At 59.2% G+C, this 11,533-nt stretch overlaps 1 protein-coding gene across 3 annotated transcripts in view; it reads right to left on the bottom strand.

Annotated features, from left to right (window-relative positions):
- The window catches only part of LOC122176267 (mitochondrial import inner membrane translocase subunit TIM16-like), a 37,256-nt gene that overhangs the window by 25,166 nt on the left and 557 nt on the right, over positions 1–11,533 (bottom strand). For 2 of the 3 annotated variants that reach the window (XM_042864653.1, XM_042864648.1), the window contains exons 1-7: positions 11,415–11,495; positions 8,865–8,961; positions 8,545–8,619; positions 6,823–6,893; positions 6,513–6,696; positions 5,782–5,858; positions 4,738–4,788 (exon numbers count right to left, since the gene is read on the bottom strand). In XM_042864653.1, coding sequence (XP_042720587.1) covers positions 4,738–4,788; positions 5,782–5,858; positions 6,513–6,696; positions 6,823–6,893; positions 8,545–8,619; positions 8,865–8,961; positions 11,415–11,474 — 615 coding nt within the window. In that variant the 5' untranslated portion in view covers positions 11,475–11,495. Of the gene's footprint in view, positions 1–4,737; positions 4,789–5,781; positions 5,859–6,512; positions 6,697–6,822; positions 6,894–8,544; positions 8,620–8,864; positions 8,962–11,414; positions 11,496–11,533 lie in introns of those variants that run through there. The other variant, XM_042864649.1, reaches the window with a different exon arrangement.

Consider the following 11,533-nt stretch of genomic DNA (forward strand, 5'->3'; position numbering starts at 1 on the left):
TAGTGGACGTAGGTCCATGGGGCTGCCGGAAATGGGCAAGAATGCAGGTTTGGAGACAAACGATGATGGCAGTCTCATTGTGCACACACTGATCAGCTCATCCCCAACACCTTCCTGCTCCCCATCCTGCCCTGGCACTCACACCAAGTCCGCGGGGTCCCCAGCCCTGAAGAGCCCCAGGGACGCTGTGGGACACGGGGTGGCTGAACGCTCCACACCATGGGGAGCATGCCTGGCGTGTCAGATGCAGCTGTTGGCAGCACAGCCACAGTGGGTCAGCGTGAGCTGGCAACAGCTGCCAGCAGATTTCGGCTCCTTGGCTGCCTAGGAGAGCCTGACACAAAGCAAAAGCTGCTTCTGCACGAGGGTGATCCCAGCCTCTGCCTGGAATATTTACCTTTGGCCAGGGGCTGGGGAGCCTAGGGCAGAGCTAAGCAGCAGGGGGAAGCCCCTGAGCTCCCTTGGTTTTGCCATGCCCACAGCTGGCAGACTGCAGGTATCCAAACCCTGTGGAGAAAAGGATGGGGAAAGCAATTGCTGCCACCAACAGGCACGAGCCCAGGGGGCAGAGGAAAGGCTTCCAGGGGAGCTGAGGGGGTTAACCATGGTGCATCCTCCCCGCAGAAGAATGCGATCTCCCCTCGCTGCCAAATCCCACTCACTCAAGAGGTGGCCAGGAGTGCAGAGCAGCCTCTGGCAGGCCGGCCCACGTCTGCAGAGCAGCTCCTCCAACAGAGGAACACAGGGAGGGGATAGCACAAGGCTGGAAGGGCTGCTTGCCCCCAAAAGGTGGCTTTGTGTTCAGAAGCTGCACTCCTCCTGAAGCAGAGAAAGGAGGTGCTGGAATTCAGCAGAGCCAGCCTCTCTGAGCAGCCGCATACGAACTACTCTGCTCTGAGCCTCACGCTCTGCTGAACCTCACCAAACTACAGCTGCTGGGCATCCAAACGGGATGGCAGACAGAGCTTCTCTGCAGCAAAGCTCCAGCAGCCCTATGCCAGTCCTGATAGGGGAAGACTGGATTTAGTTTGTGGTTGCTACAGTGGAGAGGGACCAATGTGGCACCCTCTACCCTCTAGGCAGTAAGCTAGGAGGCTCCCATGACTCCCCAGCCCACATCAGCAAGCAGTAGCACAGTAAGGCTGTGACCCACCAACCCCACACGGCCTGTATGCCTGCAGGACAGATGGGCACCCAGCGGAGGGTGAGCCCTTTGGCCCACGTAGTGATGCTGGGACTCGGCCCGAATCCTCCCTGACTTCCCCATATCTGCAATACCAGCGGCATTCCTGCGAAGGATAGCCGAGGGGGAAGCAGAGCAGAGGAAATATAAACAATCCCGTGCAGTTACGCTGGGGAACAGAAGCATGAGAGCGCGGAGCGCGCAATGCTATAAATAGGCAGCCCAGAGCTTGGCCAACTTTTTCAAAGCTTCCCACGGTCTCCTTGGGAATGTGGGATGCTGCAGACCTTCCCTCTGCCCAGAGGAAGCTGCTGCTGAGGCTGGGAGTCAGGTACCCCCAGGGTGACCCCAGCGTGGGATACCATGCTGCTGGGGTGGGGAGGCAAGCAGAGAGCCTCCCACGTCCTGGTGCTCCTTCCCCTGCTGAGCGGTGCCCAGCTGGACCAGCAGCCAGGGACAGAACCACCACCAAAGGAGGATCCAGGGCAAAGGTGTCACATCAGGGTCTGCGGGGTCCAAGTGGTGGGCACGGCTGGGTGGCTCCGGCCTGGACATCCACCTTGCCCTGGCACTGCCCTGCCTGCGTGGCCATGCTTGTGTGATGCAGAGCCAAGGCAATGGCTGGGGGAAGAAGGGCTACAGGGGAGCCGCGGGCAGAGGAGGGCATCCCCAGATCCCCACCTTTCCCCATGACAAGGCCTGCAAGGCAGGGAAATAACCCTCTGTGAGGATGAACACACCCTGAATTGTCCCCAGCTGCCCTCAGCCCCGGTCACACAAGCATTGTGCTCCAAGGGAGCACTACAAAACGTGAGCACAGGCGTGCACTCGCCCGGCGCGCGCGGCCATTCCCTCGCCCCCAGTTCTGCCAAAACAGCGTCGGGGGAAGTTTCTCGTGAGAACAAGCACAGTTCCTCTCCATCCCACACTGGCTGCGCTCAGCCGTGGCCCCGCAGCACAGCGTATCGATGGCGCCTGCCCCAGCCCCATAATGTGAGCCAGGTGCCGACCAGATGCACGCAGCCCTGCACATGCCATGCAAGAGCGGGGGTGGATGCGGGACACCGCATGTGGGAGGCAGGGCTCTGCTGCACCAAATCAGGACGCTGGGAAAGCAATCAAAGGAGACATCACCTCCAGCACTGCCAGTGCTGTAAGCCAGATGCCACTTGGTGCCATTCCAGTGACTCACCTGCAGTGCTGGTGCTCTTCTGGCACCCTGACCCCAGCCTGGCACCGTGATCCCAACACTGTACGCACTGCATGAAGGACCACAACTACTGCACAAGCAAACCCCAGGGCTTGGTCTAAGCAATGCAGGAGTGCCTGGGGGCAGGATGCTTCGTGTCTAGTTGCTGCAGGTTGGCAAAAGCAGGAGGGGAGAAGCACCCAGCCCTGCCACGGCTGCAGCTGGGAGGGATGGGATGAAATCTTCCAACACAAAGGTCAAGGCAAGGAGGGAGACAGCAGTAATTATTACAGCAGTAATAAGCCCCGAACCCGTGGGAGGTGAGGGGAAGGGAGGAAAGAGTGGCCTTGGGAGAAGTCAAGACGGCGGATGGGACATGCAGGACCTCACAAAAGGACAACACCTAGATGGAGCAGTGCGGGAGGCACGATGCGACCAGCTGCAGCAAAGAGGTGACCGTGGGCCCCATAGGGCCAAGCAGCCACTGCCTGGGGCTCCTGGCCACTCCCAAGGACAGCTTGAGGTCCCAGGCGTGGCTGCAGAAGGCAGGCAGCCCACACGTCCTCTTCACCATCCCGTGGTCCCTGACATTGCGTGCACTGCACCCGCGAGACCCAAGAGTGACATCAGCCCCGCAGCAGCCACCCCTCCTCCCTGCTCCTGAGGCTCCACTTTTAGCTCCTTCTCTTCCTTTTCCTCTGCTCTAAAAAAGGAATGGTTTAATGAGGCAGGCTTGGCAAATTAAGAAAACCAGCCGGAGGAGCAGCTCTGTGCTGAGCTTTGCTTTGTTGGAAGCACGCTGCAGAGGGATGGAGCTGTGCTGGCAGTATTGCTGAGCCTGCGGCCACGACTGCAAGCAGAGCTGGCTAGAAACCCATTGCTCACCTCCTTCACCACAGTGAGAACCAGTGGGTCTCAAAGCTGGGAGCTGGTGAGGCACTGGCACCACTCAGTGGCCCTGACAGCCCTTGGTTTTGTAACCACGCTGCCCCCAGGGAGCAGGAGCCCTTCCAAGCATCCTGGCCCTCCAGCAACAGGGGGAAAAACACAAAACACAGGAGCGTTATCCCTCTTGGCTAAGCCAGCTCTCTGCAAACTCCCAAAGGATTTATAGCATTTTAAAGTTTTCCCCTTCAGCACAGTACTTCTCCAAGACTAAACATCTTCATCAATTCTCAGCCGGACGGGGTTATGGCTGCGGTGCTGCGCCTCGCGGCAGCAAAGGTGCATATTTCTCTTGGCAACCTCCAAGCGCCGGCAAGGGCTCAGCGCCGGCCCTGGCCTGGCTCAGGAGGCAGCGGAGGGAAGTGAGCTGCCTGCTTTGAACAGACACCATCATTCACACGTTATTTTTAATAGCTCAGCTAGACAGAGTCCACCCGCCCCAGGAGATTTGGCTGGAGCCCACGGAGCTCACAGCATCACAGAAACACCGTTATACAAAGCGACAGAACTGTCAGGGGAAGAACCAGGGGGCAGGGAGAGCAGGGAGCTGGGGGGGGAGATGTGCAGTGAATCTGGGAGCAGAGGCTGGCTCCTCCCTGCAAGGTTGAGCAGCTCCCCGAGCCATTCGGAGGGCTGGGAGTGCTTCATCCTGGCTTGTTTGCATGTATAACCGCTGGATTTATGCTTAAATACTGTGTACTGCTGTATTTACAAAGGCTGCCTCAAGGCACCTCTCACACCTGCAGAGAGCACCTGCGGACATTGGAGGCTGTTGGTGTCCAGAGCCCAGGGGCAGGCACACGCTGGTGCCAGGAGCACACTGCAGCCATCCCATCCTGCTCTCTGCTGCTTCCCTCCCTTCCCAAAAGCCTCCCACCCCTTCTGCACGGGGAAACAGCGGCTGTCAGCAGCCAGAGCCCCGAAGCCACAGGAAGCCTCTAATAAGAGGCTGTTTAAACTTGATGTGGATGGCAAGACCCAAGTCATCTACTTATTTCCTAATCACTGTTATTTTGCTGAGCTGCGCGAATCCAGCTGCCCAACCTCACCCTTGGCAGGATTTTATTCCCAAAAGCCTTTTGCTCAGCTCCAGCATGGCAACACAAAGCCCAGGAGCCATTCTGGAGCCCTCATGCCTGAATGGTTTGGGACTGCTGCCTGCAGGGCAGGTAGGCAGCAGTGCCAAAGCCCCTTTGTTGTCCCCCCTGCCAAGTGAACTGAGGCAGTTCAACAGGTGGGTGAATGGGAGGGCAGGAGTTCCACGTGTCCACAGTGGGCTCCAGCAGACAGCCTCACTGCGAGCGGGGCCTCCTGCAACAATGTGAGCCCTGCTGGGGCTGGGTGGGTTGGCTCACTGCACACCCCAGGTGGACAGGGCTGCCTGCACCGTGCTGCACAGTGCAGCTAGGAGGGACAGTACCTGGGATGCAGCTGGGCTGGCTCGAGGGTCAAAGATCCGCAGTTTCTTGTCCTGTTGAGATAAAAAGAAAACAAAGAAGGGTTAAGGACCCTGGGGCCAGCAGGAGGTAAGGCCGCATTATGCAGACAGCTGGAGGGAGCCTCCTGCTCCAGCCCCTCCCCCAAAGCCCACTCCTGTGGCTCACAGCATCCTGCAGGTCCTGCCCCACGGCTGGGCATGGGCACACCCCACGGCCTCACTGAGGCCATGACACCTTCAAAACTGCTCCAAAACACTCCCAAAACTGCTCTGTCTCCAGAGCAGAGCCAGGGTGGCTGGAACTGGACCTTTCAGCCCAATCCTCCCAAATGCTCCCTAGCATCCCAAGGGCAGCATAGAGAGCCTTTCCCTGACTCAGCTCCTCAGCCAAGTGCCTCAGGAAGGGTTGGCTGGGACAGTAGGAATACGTCCTGGTGCTAGGCCTTTTCCACGGGCATTTTGCAGGGACAGAGGAGCATCGGGAGCCTGGTCTGCATGCTTGACCTGCACGCCTGGTCCCATCTCAGGACCACCTCCTTGCTTGGCACGCAAGCTCAGTCTGCATGCTCAGCTGGGCTTGCACAGTCAGTCCTTGCTTGGCCTCTACACACAGCCTGGGGCCTGCCTGTGCACTCAGCCTGCATGCAAGGCCTGCACATGCCCTGCACGCTGGCGCATCCAGCACCGTGCACAGCTGTTGAGCAGCAGGCGCCATCTAGTGCTGCCATCCCACTTACCAGCCCCAGTTCTGCCCTTTCTCCCCCAAATGGGGTCACCATTCCCACCCCACGTTCCTCGGGTGTCAAGCAGATTTATGGTCACCAGAGACATCCCGTGTGGGTGACAGGGTAGGTCAGCAAGTGCTTTGCCAACAGCCTGATCAGCATCTCGCTTAAGGCAGTCAGAGCCCAGCAGGTGGCAAAGGAGGAGGGAGAGGAGGAGGAGGACTGCCCACTCAGAAACACAGTGCACAGCAACGTCACCATGCACAGATGAGGTTCCCAGCCCCATGTGTGCTCCACTCACCTTGCAGGAGGTGCCGAGCAGGCGGCCGTCATGCTTCCAGGATATGCTCTGCAGCTGGTCCCCATGGGCCTCTAGTGCTGGGAGGGGAGAGAACGGTCAGAGCCTACCATGGGCTGGCACAGGTTCTGTCCTCTGATGTACGGAGCAGGCCCTTTCCTGCCACCCTCTGTCTGGCAATGCTTTCCTTGCAGCGGGAGCTCAGCTTGGCACCATACTGCCAAACCATGCTGGTTTTCCACCTGAACAATTTGTTTTTGCCAAAAAAAATCCTTCTGCTTGAGAAGAACGCCACAGTCAAAGCAGATTTCTCTTCCCCAGATGGACCTCATGTTTGTCACACAGACCACAAGGCCACCGCTGGTTTCCTGAATTCAAATCCTTTCAGTTCAAAACACAAACCAGAACAGTGCTGGCACGCTGTGCCCATGAGCCTTGCCCACATGCCCACCACCTCACACTGTCCAGGGAGCAGCACCCTTCATCCAGCCAGCCTCCTCTCACAAGCCTTTCCACTGAACCTTCAAGACCCAGAGATCTCAGGACGCAACCCTCCGTTACCGCAGAGCTTCTCAGGTGCAATGGTTTGGCCTTTCAGAAGGGCCCACAGCAGCCAGAGCAGACGTCAGGGCCTGCTGAGAGCACAGTGTGAGCATCCCCACAGGGATGAGACACCAGGCCAGGTTGGCTCAGGCACAGTTTCTCTGCTCCCACACCCATGGGGCTGTGCCTACCTGTCAGTGGCTGCTGCTGCCCCATGTCCCACACAGTGACCCGCTTCCCCACGCCACTGGTCAGGATGCCATCTGCTGTTGGGTGGAACTGCAGCATGTCCACTGGGCCCCCGCCAGGACCCAGCGTCAGCCCTGCACTGCTGGGCAGCTCCTGCCCTTCCTCAGGCAGGCGCCAAACCTTCACCTGCGGCACCAGAAAACACGGTCAGACCCTGGAGGCCCATCCCATCTGAACCCATCTCCCCCCACCCTGCAGCAAGGCCCAGGGACAGGCTGGGGAAAGCCACATGGCACTGCACCTAGCACTCACCGTTTCATCAGCAGAGCCTGTGGCCAGCAGGAGCGGGTCAAAGGGTGAGAAGTCAAAGTCTGTCACTGCATCTGGAAGGTGAGGAGAAGAGACTCATCCCCAGGTCACATGCAGACAACTTTGGGCCCTTCCCATGTGCATGCAGACAGCCGGGGCAGAGGCATTTCAGGGCAGCATGCTTTGCTGTGACCCCCCCATGCTGACCCTCAGGGCCTCACACTCCTCTGTCCCCACAGGCAGAGCACACCAAGCAACCCGCAGCTGCATTTCTCTATTTAAAACAGCTTTCATTTCACAGCAGGCACCCCCACGCCAAGCCCCCGGCAGTGCAGGGTGGTAGAAGTGCCAACGGCGCAAGGGCGCCCGCATCAGCCCCATGCACCCAGCAAACAAGGCTCCTTTGTCCCAGCCCTGTGCGGCGTCAGCAGAGCCCCACAGGAGCAGTGCTGGCACCGCACTCTGCAGCCCCTCCAACGCGTTCAGCACACGGGTGAAAGTAGGTCACTGTGTACTTTTCCACTTCCACGAGGCTGCTGAGATGCAGGCCCCGAAGGCACAAAATGAAAGGGATGTACTCTGGCTCCTGACTTATCTGCTATGTTTGCCCTGGGAGGAGAAGAAAATCCCTTCTCTGCTTTGAATGCAGAAGGGAGGCGTTTCCCAGGCATCATCAGCTTCAAAGGGCTTCTGCCGAAATCCCATTAAGGGCTGCGTGGCTCCACTGGCCCCTGGAGCGCTTCTCTGGGAGCACAGGCAGCTTAGTGGCACAGGGACAGCCGCCAGACAGGGCAGAGATGGAGCTGGGCAAACAGCTTCAGGAGGGCAACGAGCCCAGAGGTGATGGGCTGAGTCCCAGGAGGGACGTGGCCTGAACCATAGCCCAGGGTAGCTGGGAAGCTTCAGGCTTCCTTGTTTAAGTGGCAGTTTGGCTGCCCCGGTGGCTGTGATGGTGACAGGGCACAGCTCGAAGTCTCCGGCTCTCCTGCAGCAGGAGGCAGCACAGAGAGGGCCTCAGTGTCTGGCTAATCTCCCTGCCTTGGCTCACCTCACTTACAAAGGGAGACTTTCCATCGTTTGCCAGCAGGATGCAGCTCCCATCTGCTGCACCCCGGCTGAGTGACTAGAGGGGCTGCCATGCACAGTCTGAGACATGGTGGAAACAGCACAGCTCAGGCACACTGTGTGCTTCTGTAGCCATGCCAAAGCACTGCGTGCACAAAGGCAGTGCTGGGACTGGCTCAGCAGCCTGCTCCCATCTTGTCCCTCTGTTGCAGTTTTGGAGAAATGGGTGCACACTGCACTCTAGACCCCAGAAGGGTGCCCAGACTCCCCCGTCCCCAGATGCCTTCTGCCTCTGTGGCACACACTGCGCTGCCAGCAGCAATGCTGCCACCAGACCATCCTTCTCCCCTCATCACCAGGTACACACTGCTGCAATCACAGCTCAGTGTGGGCAGCCACACTCTGCCTCGGGGCTGCTTGGCAACTGCTGCTTCACGGGTCTGCTCCAGGTGCCTTTGTGCAGGGTGCTTGGTTTAAGTTAAGGATTAGAATTATGCTCCCAGAGTGCTTTTTACACTAGTCTGCCCCACTGACATTTTGTGCAATGAGTAACACGGTGAGGGTGTGCTAAGAGAAGCTCCCCAAGAACTCAAGACTGTTCTTTGTAGGGACTGGGATTGATTTCTTTCCTCTGTAGAAACCCAGCCTTGCCCAGCTTACCTGAGTGGCAGCAGAGCTGAGACACGGTCCTCTTGCCTCCATCCCTGCCCTCCAGCAGCACAATGCCCAGCACCCCTGCAGAGAACACAAAGCAGCAGCTCACCGCTTGCCTGACAGCCTGGACATCACCCATCAGAGCTCCCAGGAAGCCCCCACAATTTGGGACACTTGCAATTCAAGAAAAATGAAGAGACAGTGGGGTGGACAGCACCTTCAGGGGACTTCAGAAAGAACCAGCTCCAGGCCACATGGGCCTCTTGTGCCCCAGGCAGCTGCACCCAGCTCTGAGGGCAAAATTACACCACCCCCAGGCACCTCACCTGCTGCCTCGGCACTGAAGGCGACCCAGTGGCAGCTGGCCTTCACATGGTTCCCATAGGATGCAACAGAGCTGGCTCGGAGACCCCCGATCCAGGCCTGGGACGGAGAGAGAAACCTGTGTTAAGAGATGGCACTGCTTCGGGGGGGCGGTGTTTGGAGGGCTGGAGAGGAGAGCACAGAGTGGTGACACTGCATCATGGACAGCATCAGTGCCAACAGAGCCCCTTCAACGAGTTACACAGCAAGACCTGGAGGCTGCTGGAGGCACGACCACGAGGTTCTGCCCTCCAGGAGGGATGGAACAGTGCAGCCGTTTGTGCCCTACAGGCACAGTCATGACCCCTCTATGGGCTGGCGTCTGGGGCCAGCTGGAGGTTAGGGACAGCGTTGCCACCACTCTGCAGAGACAGGGATGGGAGCAAGCACCCCCATTCTGAGTGCTGCCCCTCCATGAACCCATCCCGAGCCTCAACTGTCCTGTGGTGGGAAGGGCTCAGGGGGTTTTGCATAAACCAGTGGTGGGGAGTTAGGGATGTTGAAAAGGTCTCTTGGGCTATGCTGAGTGAGGCACTGGCAATGGCAGATAAACCCCTTCGGCAGCACACATCCTATGTGGGGACACAGCCAAAGGACTTCCCCACATCTCCTGAGCCGAAATCTCACTCTGCTACTCGTTCTCCAGCATCAGCAGGGTGCTGAGAAGCCTTGTGACACCGAATACAGTCACAACTCCATGCCCAAGGGCCAAGTCCAACTCTACACAAACCTGACGCTGGGCATCATGCAAGTGTCCCCATGGCTGCAACAGAAGCCTACAACAAGTCCTGCAGCTGTGCAAAGCCATTTGCAGGATAGGAGCTGCATGGCCTCAGATGAGACCTGAGCTTCCTCTCCTTGCACAGCTTCCTCTTGGGGCCCGACAGAGCAGCAGTTCCTGCAGCACTTCCTCTGGTCCTTGTCACAGCTCACAGCATGGTGGCAGGCCTGTTAACCCTTTCCATGCCAAGGGGAGGCTCCTGTCCTCAGACTGGGAGGGTCAGTCAGCTGTCCCCAGCCACAAAATGCCTAGAAATGTCACAAGAACACACTGCCAGAGGGGAGAAGCAACCAGCTGCGACCCTAATGTCACATCACACTTTCCTATCCAGTCAGGTCAAGTGTCTGTCTCTGCCTCAGTAAACAAGCAGCTCTGCTCTGCAGGGATGCAACGACACCTGAGCCTTCTGCCCCACAGAGCGGGGTCACGGCTCCCAGCACCCTGCGCCCGGATGGGAAATGCCATTCAGAAGGCTCCTTCATATACAGCCCATGCATACATACACAGCAAATGACTCTCTGCACCCTGTCCTCAACATCTTGCAGAGCACCCCAGTGCTGGAGTCGACAGCACAGTGCCAGGGATGTGCCTGCCTGCGGGATGCTGTAAACTCCCATTGCCAGACCCCCAGGCCCTTTGAAGTGGAGCTATGACAGTCCTGATGCCTGCATGTGCCCCCTGATTTGGTGCAGATGTCACCATGACCCTTCCTGTAGGACAGGCCAGCCTTGCATAAGGATGGTTTGAATGGGAAGTTAAAGGGAATGTGAGTGCTGAAGCCAAAATGCCATGAGTTGAACATGTTGGTGGCCAAAAACAACAAAACCAAAAGACTTTCAGCAGTATCACCCTCCCCACTTCTGGTCATATAGTCTACACCACATTCTGCACCCATCTGTTGCCAAAGCACAACGCATAAGCAGAGTGGATTGCACCATGCCACCAGCCTGCTGGCTCCAGGTGCCCAGGACAAGCTGCACACGCCAGCAGTGCTCAGTGACACTCAGCACAGCCCATCCCTGAGTGAGCATCTCCTCCCCTTCCCTTCTGAGCGTGCAGGAGATGGGGATGCAGGGACAAGGGCAGAGTGGGCCCTGCAGCCAGGATGGGCCACGCCACTCAACAGGGCTGGTTGTCCAATTTCATCACGGGGCAGAGGCCTTGCAGAGCCCAGTGCTGGGCACCGTGTGGCTGCACACCACACGCTGAGAGGATATACTATCACTGACTTCGTGGGTGCTGGGACCCGGCCCCAGCCTGCAGTGCTTCCTCTCTGCCTGCGGAAGCGGGGTGGCACGGGCAGGGCGCGGTGCTCAGCGCCCAGTATTGCACACTTCCCTGCCTGATACACACATTGCCCGGGCAGGTTGGGCACAGCCTTACTGCTGCCAGCCGGGAAGCACACGCACGGCAAGCGGCACGCACCAGGTGGGCGGCACGCCTCGCCTCCGCCTGGGTCGCGGGGTGGGGAAGAAGCACCGGGGAGCCTGCGAAGGGCAGGAAGCGCCCGCGGCCGGGAGCCCGGCTGGGCATCTCGTGGCTGCAGAGGAGGAATCGCTTAGGGGATGCCGCCTGCCCCGGGAGACGGCACACGGAGCACACGGAGCGCCCGGGCAGCCCCGGAGCCCCGGGTACCGAGCACGGCCGCGCACGGTCCCGCCCCGTTAGAAGAGCCCCGGCTCGCCCCCGCGTCCCCCGGCACGGGCCGGCGGGGGGTGCCCGCCGCGCTCACCTCCCTGCGGGGCAGCCGGGCCTCGGTGTGCCGGAACTTGGACGCCCTGAAGCGGTTCATGGTGCGCCGGGACCGCCGCGCCGCGCCGCCCTCAGCCCTGCCCCGCCAGGCCCCGCCCC

Source organism: Lagopus leucura, unplaced genomic scaffold (assembly GCF_019238085.1).
Source record: "Lagopus leucura isolate 7727_CA_CO unplaced genomic scaffold, USGS_WTPT01 Super-Scaffold_760, whole genome shotgun sequence".
Taxonomy (NCBI): domain Eukaryota; kingdom Metazoa; phylum Chordata; class Aves; order Galliformes; family Phasianidae; genus Lagopus; species Lagopus leucura.